Source organism: Musa acuminata, chromosome BXJ1-8 (assembly GCF_036884655.1).
Source record: "Musa acuminata AAA Group cultivar baxijiao chromosome BXJ1-8, Cavendish_Baxijiao_AAA, whole genome shotgun sequence".
Classification (NCBI taxonomy): domain Eukaryota; kingdom Viridiplantae; phylum Streptophyta; class Magnoliopsida; order Zingiberales; family Musaceae; genus Musa; species Musa acuminata.
The window spans coordinates 51,728,702-51,747,265 of record NC_088334.1 but is presented as its reverse complement, the minus strand read 5'-3'; the positions used below and the strand labels follow the sequence as shown (position 1 = coordinate 51,747,265).

Below are 18,564 nucleotides of genomic sequence, written 5' to 3'. Positions count from 1 at the left end.
AATGTTCCTTTGACAAAGGTCAAAGGTCAACAATGTAGTGAACCACTTCACATTTGTCCACAGAGCAGAAGAAATCAAAGAATGGAGTCTCCCTTAGTTCCTTGGATCGGTTCAAATGCTTTATAACATTTCCATGCTTTTGTATATATTTATTACAGATAAAAACTTTGTATATTATTTAACTACTAAATATACTTTTCCATCCTAATAAATATTTAACTTTGTATATTATTTCCATCCTAAATATATTTAACTTTGTATATATTTATTACAGATAAGACCTATTACTTAATACACTAATTGATCTAGATATAACTTTCTAATAGTTACCTTAAGATATGGATGTTAATAGGGTGGGGAATGCTTGTTTCGTTCATGTCTCATCCCCTATTCTCCGTTCATATTCTATTCACTATTTATGATTAATCATGTCTCATCCCCTATACTACGTGATATGATTAATCATGCTAAATTGGATTCAAAAGTAATCATAAATGAAGTTTCCTATTCCGAGAAAGGGTTGCGATGCTCATCGCCGTTTCAGAGTACGTTCGATATGATCCGACGGTACGTAACGACTTGTCTTGAGATCGAACGGCACACGTAAATCCGAGGATTGAACCTTTTCTTAACGCCTTTTTATGCTTTTTACCAAGCTAATTTTATTTGCCGCTTTAATCTCTCTCTCGTCTCGATCGGCGAGAGAAGAATTCGATTCCGGATCGCTGTCGCAAACTCTCCCAAATCTTTCCCTTCTCCGTCTTGGTTTGGAATTCGGGTTCTTCTCATCCGATTCCTCCATCCAATCTCTGTCACGGGTCGCATTAGGGTTTTGGTCTTACACCCTTCTAGGGTTTTGGAACCTCGAATTTGAAGTCGGGAATTAGTCTGACAGCGCTGAAGGTTCGGCGGGAGCGGTGGAAGACATAGGTGAGGATGATCACGGAGAAGCCTAGCTGGGTTACGCATGAGGGGATGCAGATCTTCTCCATCGACATCCAAGCCGGAGGTCTCCGGTTTGCCACTGGTGGCGGAGACCACAAGGTGAGTCTTTTTTTTTTTCCCCTTTTCTTTCCGATTTATTTCTCTTTAGGTGACCGCTTTGAAGAAGGTGCCTCTGTTTACCTCCGTACTTGGGATCTCACGTAGATCTAATTGACGTCCCTTCTTCCTTATGCACGTTGCTGACTGTTATTGAATTAAAATGATTCCTGTTTGTCTTCGAATTTTGACAACGCTAGCTAGTTCATCTTATTTAAGAATACGTGTTTGGTTGATTTTGCGTTAGTGCGATCTCTTTTTCATTTTGAATAAGGTTTCAGGTATTAAGAGAGTAATTTTTCTCACGTGTTACGTGGATTGTGGTGTATATTTTTGGTGCTCTTTTGACGTGAAAAATTTATTGATCAGTTTTGTCAGTTCAAGATTCTATTTCATAGTAAACATTAATCTGATGTCCATATGTTGTGTTTAATATGGTAATTCTGTCACTGTATTTGCTTAATATTCTTTTTCACTTGCCAAGTGCACTGGGTGGGTGAATTTCCAAGTCACGTACAATTTTATGTAGAATATGCGACTTATTGGGTATTTTGTAATTTTTTTTTTGTTAAACTACATTGTAGCTAGCAGTTCAACAGTTTGTAGTTTCCATAGCAGTCTTTTGTTTATTCATTTATTTATTTTTGTTGAGAACTTGGTGTTAGAGTGATGGGAACTTTGGCATCCAGAACTTTTATAGTGTCACATGAATTTTTACAGATACTAATCGTCTTCTGCTTTAATGTAGGTCCGAATATGGAACATGAAATCGGTAGCAACGGACTCTGAAAATGACTCTTCAAACCCAAGATTGCTGGCTACTCTGCGTGATCACTTTGGATCAGTCAATTGTGTTAGGTGGGCTAAGCATGGTAGATTTCTTGCCTCTGGATCGGATGATCATGTAATTCTTATTCATGAGAGAAAACCTGGGTCAGGTACTACTGAATTTGGCAGTGGAGAGCCTCCAGATGTGGAAAATTGGAAAGTCACTATGACATTGAGGGGTCATACTGCAGATGTGGTAATTAAATCTTCTCTTATCTCGATGTCAATCTTTCAGGCTCATTGAGCCCCAGTACTTTTTATTATGTGTTTCTATTCACATTAAAAAGCAGTTTTTCGATGTTTGAAGTAGGTAGATCTCAATTGGTCTCCGGATGACTTAACATTAGCTAGTGGTAGTTTGGATAACACAATTCATATATGGAACATCACGACCGGCATCTGCACTGCTGTATTAAGAGGGCATTCCAGCTTAGTCAAAGGGGTTACTTGGGATCCTATTGGTTCTTTTATAGCAAGCCAGTCAGATGATAAGACTGTCATCATATGGAGAACCAGTGACTGGAGTTTGGCCCACAGGACAGAAGGCCACTGGTCAAAATCGGTAACTTTTGTACTCTAGATCATTTACTTTCTATATACCATTTTCTATTCCAGTAATATTTTCTTCTATTAGTCTGTTTCTTAGTAGATGTGCTCTTTTGCAGCTTGGCTCTACATTTTTCAGACGACTTGGGTGGTCACCTTGTGGCCATTTCATCACCACGACTCATGGCTTTCAGAAACCTAGACACTCAGCCCCAGTACTGGAAAGGGGCGAATGGTCTGCTACCTTTGACTTTCTAGGTCACAATGCCCCTATTATTGTGGTAAAGTTTAACCACTCTATGTTTCGGAAGCATTTTTCTAATACTCAAGAAGCAAACACTGCACCTGCTGGATGGACCAATGGGGCATGTAGGACTACATCAAAAGAATTCCAGCCGTATAATGTGATTGCAATTGGAAGTCAGGACCGCACTATAACTGTATGGACAACAGCGAGTGCCCGCCCTCTGTTTGTTGCTAAACATTTTTTCACACAAAGTGTTGTAGATTTATCATGGTAATACATTTTTCTGGTTGTTAAATATTTGAATTTTTATTATTGTTGCTCCATATCTAGTTCATGATCTTTAATCTAAACCTCATCACTGCTGAAACAGGAGTCCTGATGGCTATGCACTTTTTGCCTGCTCCTTGGATGGGACAGTGGCCACTTTCCATTTTGAAGTGAAGGAGTTAGGGCATCGATTAACTGATACTGAGCTGGATGAGATAAAGAGAAGTCGATATGGAGATGTCAGAGGAAGGCAAGCAAACATAGCTGAAAGTGCTGCACAGTTGTTGCTAGAAGCAGTATGTGCTAAGCAATCAGTGAGCAAAAAAGGAGCATCCAACATTGAGCAAAATCAGATATCTGGAAATGCTTCCATGGATCCAATAAATGGAATCAATAGCCAGTCAGTTCAAAAGGCTCCTGAAGCCCAAGCTGGAGATGACAAGAAAAATGGAGGAGCCAATATGGATGGTTCTAATAAAATGCCACCTGTCCAGTTATCAAGTCCTCCAAAACAAAGAGAATATCGTCGTCCTGATGGGCGAAAAAGAATAATCCCTGAAGCAGTTGGAGTTCCTGCACATGAGGAAAATCTATCTGCAGCCCAGGCTCAACTGGTGGAGTTTTCTTCCTTGGCTTTGGATCAAGTGAAGGATGATCGTAATGCTGTTGCAGATGGTGGGGTAAAAGAAGCTTCCCTGAAGAGGCCATTTAGTGGAAGCTATGGTGCATATAGCTACTCTGACAAGTGCAACAACTGTGGATCTAAAGAGCGTTCTGGACTCACTGCTAGGGCTAACATTAATGACAGCCTTATTATTGAGAAAGCACCAGCATTGACTAGCACTGATGGAAGGACAAATGTAGAACACATGGGATCTATTGGTATGACGAGTTATCTGATGACTTCCGGTGCTCTTTCTATTCGGGTATCCAATAAGAAAGACGGGGAAGATAGTTTACCGATTTGCTTGGAAGCTAAGCCCGTAGAACGATCAGTACATGATGTAATTGGTGTTAGCAATTCAGTTTTTACAAAAGAAACTGAAATAAGTTGCACGAAAGGATCTGAAACTCTGTGGTCTGACCGTATATCTGGAAATGTAACTGTCTTAGCTGGAAATGCGAACTTTTGGGCGGTTGGTTGTGAAGATGGCTGCCTACAGGTACTCCAACAATTGTTCTTCATACACTGAAAGTTCATTGAAATTATTGAACCTTGGCAGTTATTTTTGTTAGATGTTTGTTGACTGCCACATGCTTGTTGTTTTCCAAGTGTTTGAGATTTTGTTTTATTTTGAGTTTAAAGAGTCAGAACGAATGTAGATATTTATAATAGTTATACTTTTTGGTGATTTGTTGTCAGCATATCATAACAATATTGAAGAGCATAATTGTTAGGACTTCGGATTAAAAAAAAATTTCCTGTTGAATTGTACGCATAGACAAAACAAGCTCCCCATGTTAGATGTCTTTTGGCTTTTGAGTAGTCTTTTCTATGGTTTAGGATATTTTGCAGGGTTGCTATAGGACACTTGATCACCAGTTGGCTTAATTTCTTATTGCTGCATGTCATGCATACCACGTGATGCCACAAAACATCTTGCCAGGAATTCTGCTGTAATTTCTTGATGTGTATGTGTGAACTTGACATATTGTGATATCAAATAATTCTGTAGTAAACCATTTTGGAACTAAAAAAACTGTATTATTATGATGATTGTTTGCGCATGTTATATGAAACGCTCAGACAGTCTATAGGATAATCTTATTGATTTCCAACAGGAAAGTCTCTTGAAGTTCATATAAAAAATAGTGTCATGTTATGTTCTATGAAACCTACTGAGGGAACATGCAGATGCATGCACTGCTTCAATTAATTATTAAGGCCTAAGATCAGAAATACTAAAGATTATGGGGTGACATCTCATTGTACCATGGACTAAAATATATGTTAAATATTGAATAGGAAATTTGTGTTTCTATTTATAGGTATAAGAAATTAACATTCTTTGTTTGTCTTAACTTATAGACAGAATGTGATTTCTGTCTATTTTTGGTCTCAACTTGGGAAAAATGGACAGTGTATTTTGCAGTCTAAATACATATATATATATATATATATATATATGATATATGATATATGATATATACCATTGTCTAATATATTTGTCATATTTCTAACTAGTGCTTAGCAAACATGATACAATAAATGTTCTCTCTTTTGCTGTGTTGACACACTTTCCTTAGTCTTTGTCATTATCTTTCAGAGGAGAGACTGTATATGGTTGCATTTGTGATGATAATAATATATGCATACTCACATAAAAGCTTCATATGATTCACAGATTTACAGAACTGATGCCAATACTGTTCTAGGATATATAAGTAAGGATAACATGTGCATGGAGTTACTTGTTGCCTAAATTTAGCTGCAAAGCCAGGATCTACAAGAAAAAGATTAGGTGAAGGATCACAAGGATCTTGCCCTTGAAGGATTTGAAAAAGGCTAGGTTATGTAGGCTTATCCAGCATGCAGGGAGGTAGTTTGAATGATTTGAACCAAGGTTTAAATACTGGTCGAATTGGAAATTGGTATGTATTGCCCATATTTATTGGTTTGACCAAGGACCAACATCAAAACATATAGCTTGATAGCGACAGAGTGATGTTCATTTATTCTATCATACCAGGAGGTACAGGTAGGGACACAGTGCATGCAGTATATCAACACCGTACCAGCCCGATAGGTTAGCAAAATTGATATTACATGGCATTTAAAACCTGGATTTGATCTATAAGCATGCATGTTGCAATAAAGCAACTTTTCTGTAGCATTAAGACTTGCCTTTAAGATTATGAGTGTAGAACCAACTTCAAATTTATATCTTTTAAGTTCTTCAATTTGCAATTACCTATTTAATGGTATCTACAAATTTTGCCATGGTCAAAATATTATTCTATAAACAAATTGTAGGAATCAACAGAAGTAAAAAAAATATATATTTTGTCATATAAACCCAGTTTGATTGGAATTTGCAAACCATAACTAAGCCCACGGAGCTGACAAACGAGGTAATTTTGTTTATAAGAGTTTTATTCTTGTAATTCTAAAGTCACTTCCATGAATTACATTCTGTTTGTTTCATGACTTCAAGGAATTCTAGCAACTGATCTTTCTCACTTAGTGCTTACCAACTACTGAACCTTGATCTGAGTTAAGTTGATTGGCATGTTCATTATGGTTAAAATTTGTTTCTGAAAACACTTTCTTTTGTACATCCCTTAGCTCTTTAGAGTTATGCCAAAAATATGGATCTTTTTGTGCTTCTTTTATTTTACATCATTGTTGGCTGTCAGCTTTAATAGACATTTTATTTTCCATAACTGTTTCTTCTTGTTTAAATTATAAATAATGGTTGCCCATTTGTCTTTGTTAGATCTATACTAAATGTGGAAGACGAGCAATTCCAGCCATGATGATGGGATCTGCTGCAGTTTTTGTAGACTGTGATGAGTCTTGGAAGTTACTTCTTGTTACAAGGAGAGGCTTGCTGTATGTCTGGGATCTTTTTAACAGGACTTGCATTTTGCATGAATCTTTATCTTCTCTAGTTACTTCAAGGGAGGATTCGTCAGCAAAAGATGCTGGTAAGAACTTTGAACTATATGATTCTGATTATAAAATTGGAAATATTCAAGGCATTATGATGTTCGTTAGAAGTTTGTCTTTGATCTGTTTCATCTCATTAATCAGGTACAATAAGAATTATATCTGCAAGATTTTCAAGATCTGGTTCACCCTTGGTTGTTCTTGCCACGCGTCATGCCTTTCTGTTTGACATGAGCCTGATGTGCTGGCTAAGGATAGCTGATGACTGCTTCCCAGCTTCAAACTTTTCAAGTTCTTTTAACTTGAGTCATATTCAAAGTGGTGAATTGGGCAAATTGCAGGTTGATGTTAGCAAATTCATGGCAAGAAAGCCAAGTTGGACTAGGTATGCAGAATGTGCATCCCTCAATGCCAGTATGAATTTTAACAAATATAATTATTTTCATTTGTGGTAATGTTTCCTTTCGTGTTTGTCATGTTTTGTTCAACTACTAACTTTGAGAAATTTTTAATACATATATAGAGTGACGGGTGACGGGACACAGACACGTGCACATTTGGAAACACAGTTGGCATCATCACTTGTTTTAAAATCACCTAATGAATATCGTCAGTGCCTTCTATCTTATATACGGTTTCTTGCAAGGTAAGTACATTTTTGCCTGCAATCAATGAATTTATGATTATGTTCTTCTTGGGTGTTTATGTTCATTACTTGTATCTGCATCATTTACTGCTCTTGCAACCTCCCTAAGGCACCACTGTGATAGACAACTTGGGATTTTCCCTTTATCACCTAAATAAGCTGCTGCTGTTTCTAGGGTGCAAGCGGTCATAAGTGATATATTTGTACATAGATTTGTTCAAATTTTCCCACTTTGAGATAGAATTTTTAGATGAACTGTAGCATACTAAGATATCTACGGTCATATGTAAAGCACCTAATGTGTAAATGGTAATATTCAAATAGTTGCTTGCAGATGGAATCAGCACTAATTTTTATCATACATGAATGAATGATGCTAATTGACAGCAGGATGTTCGAAGAGATGGAAGTATTGTTCCGAATGCAATCTATGCAGATCTATAATGTGGATATCTTGTATGACTGCTTCACATAAGAATATGTTTTGGTATATGGTGTGTTACTATCTATGCGGGATATGTGGCTGCTTATGGAGTCCTCATAAGAGTGTAATGGTCATGCATATAATGTAATGGCCATGCATAATGGCCATTATATATAATATTTTCAAATTCTAGCATTCAGCACAAATGCATTGGATACATGGCTGCATGCGGCATTTCCACTGTGTAGTACCTTGACCATCTTTCTACCAGAGTCACTTTGGAACATTAGATGGGAGGTAACAGAAAATTGACTATTCTCTTGAAATTTATAAGTTATGATTTGACTTGTGCTGGTTACCCGAATGCAGTAGATAAAACCCTTCATTTCTTCTCTGAAAATTAAATAGCGAGGAATTCATCATAGTAATACTTGTATGCAAAGTACACCCCTGCAGTATGTATTATGCATGGTAATCAGTTTCCTAACTAATCATTTTGGTGAACTTTGTTTTTTGCTTAATTGTGTTTATCTTGTGCTAGTTCTTTTTCGCCCTCATGTCTACGGATATTCATATTTCATTTGGTGTGCTTCATGCTTCCAGAGAAAAATGTCTTCATTCAATTGTAGCATTTTTTGAAACTTATAGGGCACAGCTTACAAGATGAGGACTGAGATAACCATGGTCTTATTTTACAGAGAAGCTGATGAGTCCCGATTGCGTGAAGTTTGTGAGAGTTTTCTTGGCCCTCCTACAGGAATGGCTGACGCCACACTTGTGGACTCGAAGAAACCAGCATGGGACCCCTATGTGCTTGTGAGATTCTCTTTATCCTCAATCATTTTCTTTCATGTGTGGTTGTAGCATTTGTATTTTTTCAAAATATGTTCGGAGCATTTGTTGTTTGAAATCTTTTCGTTTGTTCATCTAGTTAGCCCTCGGTTTGGATTCAGCCAAAACGAACCTTATTTTGATCTCTTTCAGGGGTTGTCTCAAGCCTAAGTTCTTTTACTTTTATTCTTTTTTCAGCCTCAAATACATCAGTAGTTTTTCAAATGCATTTCTTATACATGTCGACATAAGCATTGTTATGCTGTGCTCATCATTTGAAACTAAAATCAGATATCCAAGGAAGGAGCACGAGATGAGGAATTCTTATGTCTCATAGGGGTCTTGAGAGATCCTCCTTCAAGTTCTTGTTACTTTTACCTTGCTGTCTTATAGTTACTGAAACTTTTGGCCAATTTATGGTATCGCAGGGAATGAAAAAGCAAAAACTCCTCAGGGAAGATATTCTTCCAGCCATGGCATCGAACAGGAAGGTCCAACGGCTGCTAAATGAATTCATGGACCTTCTTTCCGAATACGAAACCAATGGCACTAATGCCGATCATATGGATGTTGACGGGCAAACAAATGATGCCAACATATAAAGTTTGGTATTTATCCTATTTTATTTTCAACTTTGTTCAAAATATAGTCGGTCCGATTCATGTGACAGAATGTAACAGAATTAATGTGCTATATATAAAAGCCAAAATGATTCACTTGTGCCTTTAGTTGTCAGGGTTTCATTATGTAAAAAAAAAATGCTAAAAGCCTGAAAGAACTCTTGTATTCCCCTTTTTGCTAATTGATTCAGGAATCATTAAAAGTTTCAATGGAGAGTGAAAACATTTACATTTTGTGACTAACAATTAACTAATGTATGATGAGTTGGATTTATGCTGCTGTAAAAGCCTTTCACTATGTGTTTAAGGTTTACAGGAATGCATGCCTTTTTTATTCCCTGATGAGTGTTTATGAGTCTTATTATATATGCCAAATACTATTTTGACTTTTGTCTTCGTTGAGAAAAAACTGGCCGCCATGATCGAGCTGTATCACCCCGACAAGAGGAGAGAAATGGAAGACGAGGGATCTGATGATATCTGTAACTCGAGATATCTCAAGCAGGTCAGAGTTGGAGGAACTCGCGGAGCGAGGGCCGGAGGAACTCGAAGGCAGCAGCCCACCCGGCCTGAGTCGGGTGCACCGAGTCCCAGTAGAAGTGTTCCTCCGGGCGGCGACACACCCCGTACAACCTGTTCCCCTCGGCGTCGATCTCTCCACACTCCGTCGTGTTGGATCTACTCACACAACATGGCACCAACGGGTGCTTGATCTCCTTTGCTCCCTTCGCTGCAACGTGGAAGAAAGAAAAGATCAGCAGAAGAAAGCCACTGAATTCGTGCGAGATTGCGGAGCTGCAGACCTCGATGGAGCACGTTCAAGAAGGCTGTGTTGACGTCGAGAGAGAGGAAGGTGGTGTCACTGCCTCCACCCAACTCCTGCATCAGCTCGTCGACCCTGCGGTTGTGCTCTGCGACCGCGGATGACACGTTCGAGTAGCAGGCCGTGTAATTGGTCGGCCTGGTGTAGGACGGAATGCATCCGATCGGGTGCAGGTTGGTGACGATGACCTTCGGCACCCCGATGTGACTGAGGCGTTTCAGATCTACCTTGAGCTGCGCGAACAAACGGTGCATGAATCCATGGAGGTGCTGCAAGCAGAGGGAAGAACTCCATCAGCCCGCGAACTGCGTCTTCGTTCATGTTAATCGACACTCACGTGCAAGTAGTCCGGATCGAGCTCGGAAAGGAATTGGTAATCGTTCCCGGAGACAGCAATCAGCGCAGCGGAAGACTTGAGGTCGTGTCTTGAGAAGACGCCATCGTCGATCTGAGCCTGGAACTTGTCTATCTGAGCTGTTAGGTTGCTCTGGAAGTTGCCGGTGTCGAAGATCCCGGAACCGGCGACGGCGAAGTTCATGCCGTATGGCAGCAGCTTCTGGCCGAACTTTCTGATCCTGTAAGGAATGGGAGATCTGATCCGCAAAAACGAGGCTGCCACACCATGTAGACACAGCTTTGACTGCAGTTCTTAGATATGCTTGCAGTCTAACAGAGTCAAGGAATCACGTCATAAAGCGAGAGACAGAGAAAGAGAGAGGAATTGACAGACCAACGTAGTCGGTGAGGACTCTGCCATCGGAGAAGCGGCCGGTGGGCTTCCTAGGGAAGGTCATGCCGTAAGGTTCGAACCATGAACGCGCGAGCCTCCCCAGCAACCTCCCCAGGTTGCCGGTGTCGACGTAAGAGTCGCCGAAGACGAACAGCTTATTGACATAGTGATGCTCTGGTTTCTGCTTGCCGTGAGCAGAACCGGCAATCCGAGTCCCTGAAACATGAATCAGTCAAGACATGGAAAAAGGGCTCGGTGAAGGAGATGACGGTCTTACCCATCACGAGGAACACTAAAGAGAAGACATAGAGAAGGGCGAGGAATCGGTTGGCCTTCGCCATGGTAGAAGACAGAGAGAGAGAGAGAGATGGAGCTGCTGAGATTCATGTATCGAGACTGTAGCGGAGAATTTATAGGGATACGACTGGATTTGGAATCTTGTTTGCTTCCAAGGAAATAAAGATCGAAGACATGAGAGTATTATTATATCGGCGTAGTATATATCGATCGACAATGGAATGTTGATTGGGGGCATCAGTAAATTAATCGTATCTCGGCATTAACTGTGTTCACATTGTCATCGTCATACAAAGCGGTCGATATGCTTTCCTTCGGCCTCCGAGCCCGTCCATGTCGACTTCGCGGAACACGGCAAGCTGAGGGAGACCTCCTTGCTGAGTTCGTCGTCCATGTCGACTTCCCGGGACACGTCAGCTGTGGGCTATCTATCATAAGTTTATTCTTAAGTAGATTCTGATTGTTGGAGGTGGAATTAATATAATGATGAGGAAAATAATTATGATAAGACTCGGCTGACGTCAGATAACGTTTCACGCAACAGCACCTGGTCAATGCAGATCGGAACGTCAACCGAGACGCATTAACAACCTGCCAAAGCTCAATTCTTTACGCCACGCTAACACAAAGTCAGACGCTACCAGCCTGCCCCCTGCAAGCGGGTAGCTTAGGAAGCAGTATGCTTCCCTATAAATACCCTCTCGTTCATTAGAAAGAGGAGGGACAGACACACAAAAACCCTTCTCATTTGAAACCCCCTCCACATCAGCTAACTTGATCGTCGGAGGGGTCGGGCCGAGAGCCTCGGCTCGACCTTTGTGCAGGTGCGAAGCCGAAGGTCCCCTTTGGACGCGTAGGCGAGGAGTTCCTGCCCGGAGGAGACGGCTACACCATCCCGATCGGACACCGCACCCAACCGCCTCAGCGGGCTCGAGGAGCGCCCCAGGGAGATCCCCGTCGTCCGGACCCGAACCGAACCACGTCGGCCCCGAGGCCACGGCTCAAAATTGTTTTCCACAACATATAAGTAGAAGCCTAACTCAATCATAAGTTAAGTTAGTTTGACGACGATACGAAATCTTAGTGGGGAATAAATTTTCATATTTAAATTAAAATTTAATAAAAATTTTAGATAATTTGGTAATATACTTGTGAGATAGTGTGCTTTCTCATCAGATATATTTTGGGTCCAAGCCGAGCCGTGCTGACTCATCAACCACAGCTGTTCATCGACACATGAGATTTTTGATAACTATCTATGTAGGCTAATAGTGATAGTTTGATCTTGCAATAATATGACATAAAATATATATAATATATATATAGTCAAATATTTGTATTCTTTTCAATAATATTAGTAACAATGATTGAAACTTAGGGCATGCATGCATGCATGCATGCATATGATGACATGGCAAACAATCAGTGAAGTGATTACACTCGAAGAAGAAGGCTCTATAGAGAAAACCCTCAAAGCGATTGTAACCGTGAAAACAACCACCAACCTAACCCACCAAATGTGCCCCTACACGGAGTGGTGTCCGTCCGTCATTGAATGATCACACGCCGATCAAACCGGTGGACCGATTAATTGAACTTTGGTTGTCAGTAGCGATCAGAAAGCATGCTTTGATGGCTTCACTCAACCAGTCACATAATGTTGCCTTGATTTGGACGTTCAACCATTTTTTTTCTATATTTTCTTCTTCAAAAAGATTTTGTATAAAATGAAGACGATTTCTCTCGAAAAGTTTATCTTTTTTATATTTTTTTTTAAATATACTTCTTATTTTTATTTTTTTTCAAATGATATTTTTTTTTTATATTTTGTTTTCATGTTTCCGTCAATAAAACCAACCGACGACGATGTTAACGTAAATAAACTTAAATGTTTCACTTTCATTATAAATTTTTAAATCTACTGATCGATCGAGATAATATATAATTAATCCTAAATTTTATCTAAAAACTCAAATGAAAATAATATTTTATTTTTTAATCTTTAAATAATTTTTTAATAAAATATTAATATATAATTTTTTTATTATATATATACAACAAAATCCGAAAAATACTTATTAACTCAATATTATTTATTATATATAAAACTGAACGAAATTGTGCAACTTCTTTATCAGCCGACTCGGATGGGAATATGTGGCATTTGGGGGGGTATTTTGGGATATCTCTTCTCCATGGGTAATTGCGTTGCGTCGTCACCGAGGGAGGGATCTCCCCCTTTCCATCGTAATAATGCCAAGTCGGAAGATGCGGCAAAGATGTCGGAATCGTGAGGCCAAGCGAGAGAGATGACATTAAGGCTTTCCGGCATGCTTCATCACCAACGCACCCATCCGTGGAAACAGATGCACTTACTTGCTTGTTAAGAGACATTGGCTGTGATATTGAAGTACATCAGATGCCGCTGCCGCTGCTGCTGCCACTGCCGCATTCAATCAAAAGTGGCATCATCGAGATCTGTGGAGGTGCCATTAGAGTGCAGGTTTGCGTCTTCAAAGAAGGTTCTGTAACTTTACACCGACTCCTCCCATGGTTGATGCCATCAGAAGCACACATTGGGTGGGCTGCGCACCTCATCCCCATTACTTTGGGACAACTGCATCCTTCGGGAGTTCCAATGAGCTGCTACAGAATAAATGCATTTACCAATAGCATCTTATCCATGATCTTGGAAGAGCCAAGTAGTGAAATAAAAAGACAACATTTATGTGGAAATGTGCCCATGGATAAAAATGAAAAAAAAAAAAATATATATATATATATATATATATCTCATTTCGATAGTTACATGCTTCGCTATCGAACATTACGGTTATCTTTTTCCTCTCTTACAAAACATATATACAAAGGTTAAATGGTCTTCAGCTATAACTCCAGATTTCTCCACTGATGTTGCGAGTTGAGAAATCACAGCAGGTACTAATTCTTTACGGGGGAGGTTCGATGATTAGGCTTCTTCAGTGACATTTTATTGCGTTTGACCGCTTGATGAAGCACCCTCATCCGTATCTAGCTCCTGGTCAACCCCTTTGACCTGTCGATCAAAAGAGAACAAAAATAAACCAGACAAACTTTTTATATATAAGAAATTAACAGTAATACAAAGTGATATGTCACTGTTATTTGGGAACGTCTGTTTCCGTCAAGATTCTTAACTGCCTCGTCCTATGAGATGGAAAGTTGTACAAGAGCTAAAACATTTTAGCATACTTGAATTCTGAAGGACATGCGGTGGCACTCAAAACAAATGTATGTCATGATATTACCTCCGGCACATAATGCATAAGCATATTCTCGATGCCAGACTTCAATGTCACAGATGAGCTTGGGCAGCCGCTACAGGCACCTTGCATTCTTAGCGTGACTATCCCAGAATCCCTGAAGAAGAGCAAACATTAAGTAAAATCAAGCTACCGCCGAATCAACATGGGAGTATAGCTTATTTTTTGGTCTGATGAGAGCAAAGAGGAGAAATACGGATCAAATCCACGATACTCGATATCCCCACCATCATCCTGCACTGCAGGTCGAATTCGTGTTTCTAGTAATTCTTTGATCATTGCAACAATTTCTGAATCGTCCTACAAAAGTAATGCTTGGCCTTAGAATATCACAAAATTCAGCATGCCGATACTATATTAGGTCCTAAATGCAAAAAAACAAGTTATACCAACAATATAAAAGTACATTAAAAAGTCAATATTAAACTGTAATTCCAGGCAACACATCTAGTTTGCACTGAGCTGAATAATTTTTCTCCTCATGGAGAAAACTACGATGCTAGAAGAGAGCCGACCATTAAACATCCTGCACCTACAAACTTTTAGTTATGTTACACTATTCAATTCGTTTACTTGTTCAAGATCTTTGTTTTCCAATTACAACCGATCCCTAACTAGCTCAACTATATTCTTTTAATTACAGAAGGAACCAACTTGGCATACAAATTCTGGTCACTTGCATATTATTTAGATATGATGATACCTGTAGCAATAATTGAATATTCCGCAACCAAAGTGCATAAGTGATACCTCATGGATTGCTGTGTCCATATAAGCTGCAACATTTGAGTCGAGCAAAAGTGGTTTTCCAGATGAATAGAAGTCCATTATTGCTGCAAAAATCTCGGGCTTCAGAAAATCCCACGAAGCTTCTTCTGACTTTGTTACCGTGACAAAATCTGATCCGAAGAAAACTCTTGAGACTCCTGGATTAATGAAAATTCAATCAAATTTCAGCATGTCTATTCGCAATGTAATCAGTCATTTGTAACAGAGAAAAGGAGCAGTATGCTGATAAGCATATGGATTAAAAATCCAGCAAGAAATAAGGATATCTGGATAATATACCGAAGGAACTTAACCTCATAAAACATCCTTTTGCACAAACACCTTACAACTTAATAAGCAAAACTTCTGTTCTTCCTAGGATTCCTAGGACGAAATTGCCCTGTTTGTGCTACACTGCGCCAGAGCTTTGTCTTGCAAGCAATTAAAATTTTGAAAAAACAGAACCTATCTCTACACCCATAGACCTGAATCAGGCTCAGATTGATTCCAAACTCACCTCGCCAATAACCAAAGGGATCATCCCCTCTCAGAGATGACGAAGTGTTAACCAGGGGTGTCAACCCACTCTCAGAGATGAGAAGTGTTGACCAGGGGCATGACCCTTCCTTCAGAGAGCTGTATCATGTAGCGATGGCTGGTTAAATATGAAGCATGGACATGGAAAGGGGGAAATGGAAAACTGATAAAAGTAGGACATGACGTGCATGCAAACAGCAACTATTATATCCACACCCCTACGTGCTATTGTTGTTTTATCCTCATACCTGGAGAACTTATCGAAGCCAAAGTAAAGCACTTGATTGTGTAGGAAGATTCTCCTAACTGTAACCTATATGAAGATGATTGATACTACTTACCCAGCAATTAGATTAGAAAAAACATAGATTTCAGTATCCATATAACCCACATTTAAGAAATGTAAAATGCAAAATTTGAAAAAAATACACATAAGCATAAGACATAATAATAGCAACAACAAATACCATACGTGATATAGGGAACAAGAAATTATTAGGAGGAATCACAATTTCAAAAAACAAAACAAAAAAATGAACTAAATATATAAATGATATTTATAACACCAACAGATAACTTATCAACATAATAGAGTATACTAAGTTATTTGAGCAACAAATCAACAATGTTTCTAGAGATTTGATGTAAAAGAAAGATACCATCAATGGATAATTATCCAATTCAATATGAATAAAAAACACATTTAACATGTCATCCAAGCTCACTGTTATAAGTCTAAGAATAGCAAGAGATGAAACAGAAAAGAAAATATACCATCAATTTCAAACATAGATTTAGCCAGTGGCGAAGTCATAGCCGTACGAGCATTGGGAAAATCAGCACTTCCAACTTCCATTACTGGTTGTCCTGGGTAAAACATGAGAGACAATGGATTGGGTGTCGACTGTGTTTGGATAAACAGGCTTCTCCTCTGTCCTGTGCATAGAATGATCAGAGCAAAAGTAAGTCTTCCGCAAATTTCTGCAAGGGACAGTAGCTTCATCATATTTTACAACACACAATAACACAAGTGACATCAGCATAACTTAAAGACTTAAGGTTGCAGATGCAACGGTGACTCTTACAATCAGATAGTAAGGTTCCTGATGGATGCTAATGTTAGTTTCTTACACTTTGATTGTCATAGATCTCTGAAACTGATTAAAGAAAAGATAACAAAATGAAAAAGAATTGTTAAGGAAAACATGCAAAGAAGTTTCAAAGATAGAAGCATATACAATTAACCAATGCAACTTAATTTTAAAAGTAGTATGAGCATTCTCACTCCCGATAAGATGAAAATAAGTTACCCGAAACCTACATATGAGATTATTAATCAAACGGAGAAGCTGCGAGTAGTGTTTTGACCAATTAATTTACCTTCCTGATTAAGCTAGCCAGTTCCTCAGGACCTGCCATATCACTACTTGTACTTATTAGGGGGGGAGAAATAAGCCTTAACAGCTGCCTAATAAAGAGCTCATATACACACGAGGGATACCAATCAACCCAAAAGTATGGGCACTCGATGTGCTATGTCCTCGTACTGTCTTGCATCATCGTCGTATGAGACCATTCACTAACAAATGAATGTTCAACATCATTATTGTCGTAATTACTTATAAGTACATGCAACAAAAGTACCTTTTGAGCTTATTGACAAGCCCAATGATGCCAAAGGCAATCAAGATGCTATAATAGCGGAAACTTTGGGAACAAATGAGAACAGAAGAGACAACAGAAGACAATCTGACCTCCGAACCGAATCCACGGTGACGATGCCCATGAATTGGATGGATTTCGAGAAAAGGGCCATTGATTCCGAAGAGGAAGAGGGATCGACGCAGAAGAGATTGCACGAAGAGAAGAATAGAGATAGCATCCGCTACTCCCCCTGATCAAACTTGGATTAGGATTTGTAGTCCTACCCAAGAGATAGGTTATCGCAACCAGCCTTGCGGATCTCTTCATCCCCTGCTTCGTATAGGTTGTCCTGAGACCTACAATATACTAGAAGCGGGAGGGATCTCCTGTTACCCAAATTTTGACGAACTCCAAACAAGAAAATAGGCAGGGCGAGATCGTATACCCGCTCCTTTGCGTCGCTCGACGCGGGGTTCCAAAAGTGCTGCGAATGCGGGCGAAGGGCGAGAGCCACCGAGGGGGAAAGGAGATCGATGTAAGCCGAGGTAGAGACGGCACCGATGCCCTTGCTTGGGCAGAGGCCAAGCGTGGCGGCAAGGACGGCGAGAGAGAGAGAGAGAGAGGAGGGGGTTCTCCAGAGAGATAATAGAAATACTTTTTCACCCGTTTATTCATTCCACATCGACGGGTGACGTATTTCATTGGAAGAAAACTGGGCTCCACTAGACAATTTAACACGTGGCAATTTTATCTTGAATCATTCACCAGGTACGATTGGGTCAGACGAACGTATTCTTTGTTCATTTGTAATCTTTCTTTCTCCCTTCGTCGTTGATATATATATATATATATATATATAATCATATAATCTTAAAAAAAAATTCAAGTTAATGTAGCTAACTACAATTAGCATTAGTTGATTAAGTTGAAAATACGACTTCCTAAAAGATATTAATGTCAATTAAAGTTTTGAGTGGAGCCAAATGATAATGAACTAACAGAGGTTGAACACAACGCAAATATGTTTTTGGTAAATTATTAAATAACTTGATTAATTAGAAATTCTAATACAGAATTTGTATAGGAGTTTATCTCAAAACATAAATTTATAAGGATAAATGGCAAAGGGTAAGTCCTCTAAAAAAATCTTTTTATTTTTTTTATTTCGGTTAGATCCTCTTTTGCCTGAATATTTATATATCATTCCTTACTTCTTAAATAATAAAATTATTTTTTTATGTTTTAAATGATGAAATTGTCTTTAGCTTCTGTTTTGTCGATCGATACTTCTATCGCTTCCCCCTCTCTTTTTCCTTGACCTTTTCATCTCCGTCACTAACGTTTGCCTTCGCCCTAATACTCTTTTTATCTTTCTTTGTCATCGTTATCTTTTGTCTTGAAAT

General features: G+C 39.1%; 3 protein-coding genes across 7 annotated transcripts; 1 reads left to right on the top strand and 2 right to left on the bottom strand.

The window, feature by feature from the left end:
- Window positions 1–661: 661 nt before the first annotated feature.
- On the top strand, window positions 662–9,168 carry LOC135588757 (protein HIRA-like). Its single transcript, XM_065081051.1, has 10 exons — window positions 662–1,044; window positions 1,790–2,065; window positions 2,180–2,431; window positions 2,535–2,932; window positions 3,033–4,092; window positions 6,367–6,577; window positions 6,684–6,924; window positions 7,063–7,185; window positions 8,308–8,425; window positions 8,869–9,168. Exons 1-10 carry the CDS (start codon window positions 937–939, stop codon window positions 9,040–9,042), a joined length of 2,961 nt encoding a protein of 986 aa, XP_064937123.1. The 5' UTR covers window positions 662–936; the 3' UTR covers window positions 9,043–9,168.
- Window positions 9,169–9,202: 34 nt separating this feature from the next.
- Window positions 9,203–11,068, bottom strand: LOC103995648 (GDSL esterase/lipase At5g03610). 2 transcript variants are annotated; one of them, XM_009416285.3, is made up of 5 exons: window positions 10,891–11,068; window positions 10,614–10,829; window positions 10,221–10,495; window positions 9,864–10,116; window positions 9,203–9,790 (listed from the first exon to the last, which is right to left on the bottom strand). In XM_009416285.3, the coding sequence occupies exons 1-5, from the start codon at window positions 10,952–10,954 to the stop codon at window positions 9,567–9,569; spliced, it is 1,032 nt and encodes a 343-aa protein (XP_009414560.2). In that variant the 5' UTR covers window positions 10,955–11,068; the 3' UTR covers window positions 9,203–9,566. The 2 variants fall into 2 exon arrangements, with proteins under 2 accessions (XP_009414560.2, XP_009414559.2); XM_009416284.3 differs by having other exon boundaries at window positions 9,864–10,152; window positions 10,891–11,064.
- A 2,548-nt stretch (window positions 11,069–13,616) lies between these two features.
- On the bottom strand, window positions 13,617–17,812 carry LOC135588758 (nifU-like protein 4, mitochondrial). 4 transcript variants are annotated; one of them, XM_065081052.1, is made up of 8 exons: window positions 17,607–17,812; window positions 17,272–17,527; window positions 16,292–16,453; window positions 14,963–15,138; window positions 14,409–14,512; window positions 14,198–14,309; window positions 14,049–14,096; window positions 13,617–13,965 (listed from the first exon to the last, which is right to left on the bottom strand). In XM_065081052.1, the coding sequence occupies exons 2-8, from the start codon at window positions 17,486–17,488 to the stop codon at window positions 13,900–13,902; spliced, it is 885 nt and encodes a 294-aa protein (XP_064937124.1). In that variant the 5' UTR covers window positions 17,489–17,527; window positions 17,607–17,812; the 3' UTR covers window positions 13,617–13,899. The 4 variants fall into 4 exon arrangements, with proteins under 4 accessions (XP_064937124.1, XP_064937125.1, XP_064937127.1 ...); XM_065081053.1 differs by having other exon boundaries at window positions 17,272–17,517; XM_065081055.1 differs by lacking the exons at window positions 17,272–17,527; window positions 17,607–17,812 and adding exons at window positions 15,498–15,616; window positions 15,766–15,830 and having other exon boundaries at window positions 16,292–16,429.
- Between the last annotated feature and the right edge of the window lie 752 nt (window positions 17,813–18,564).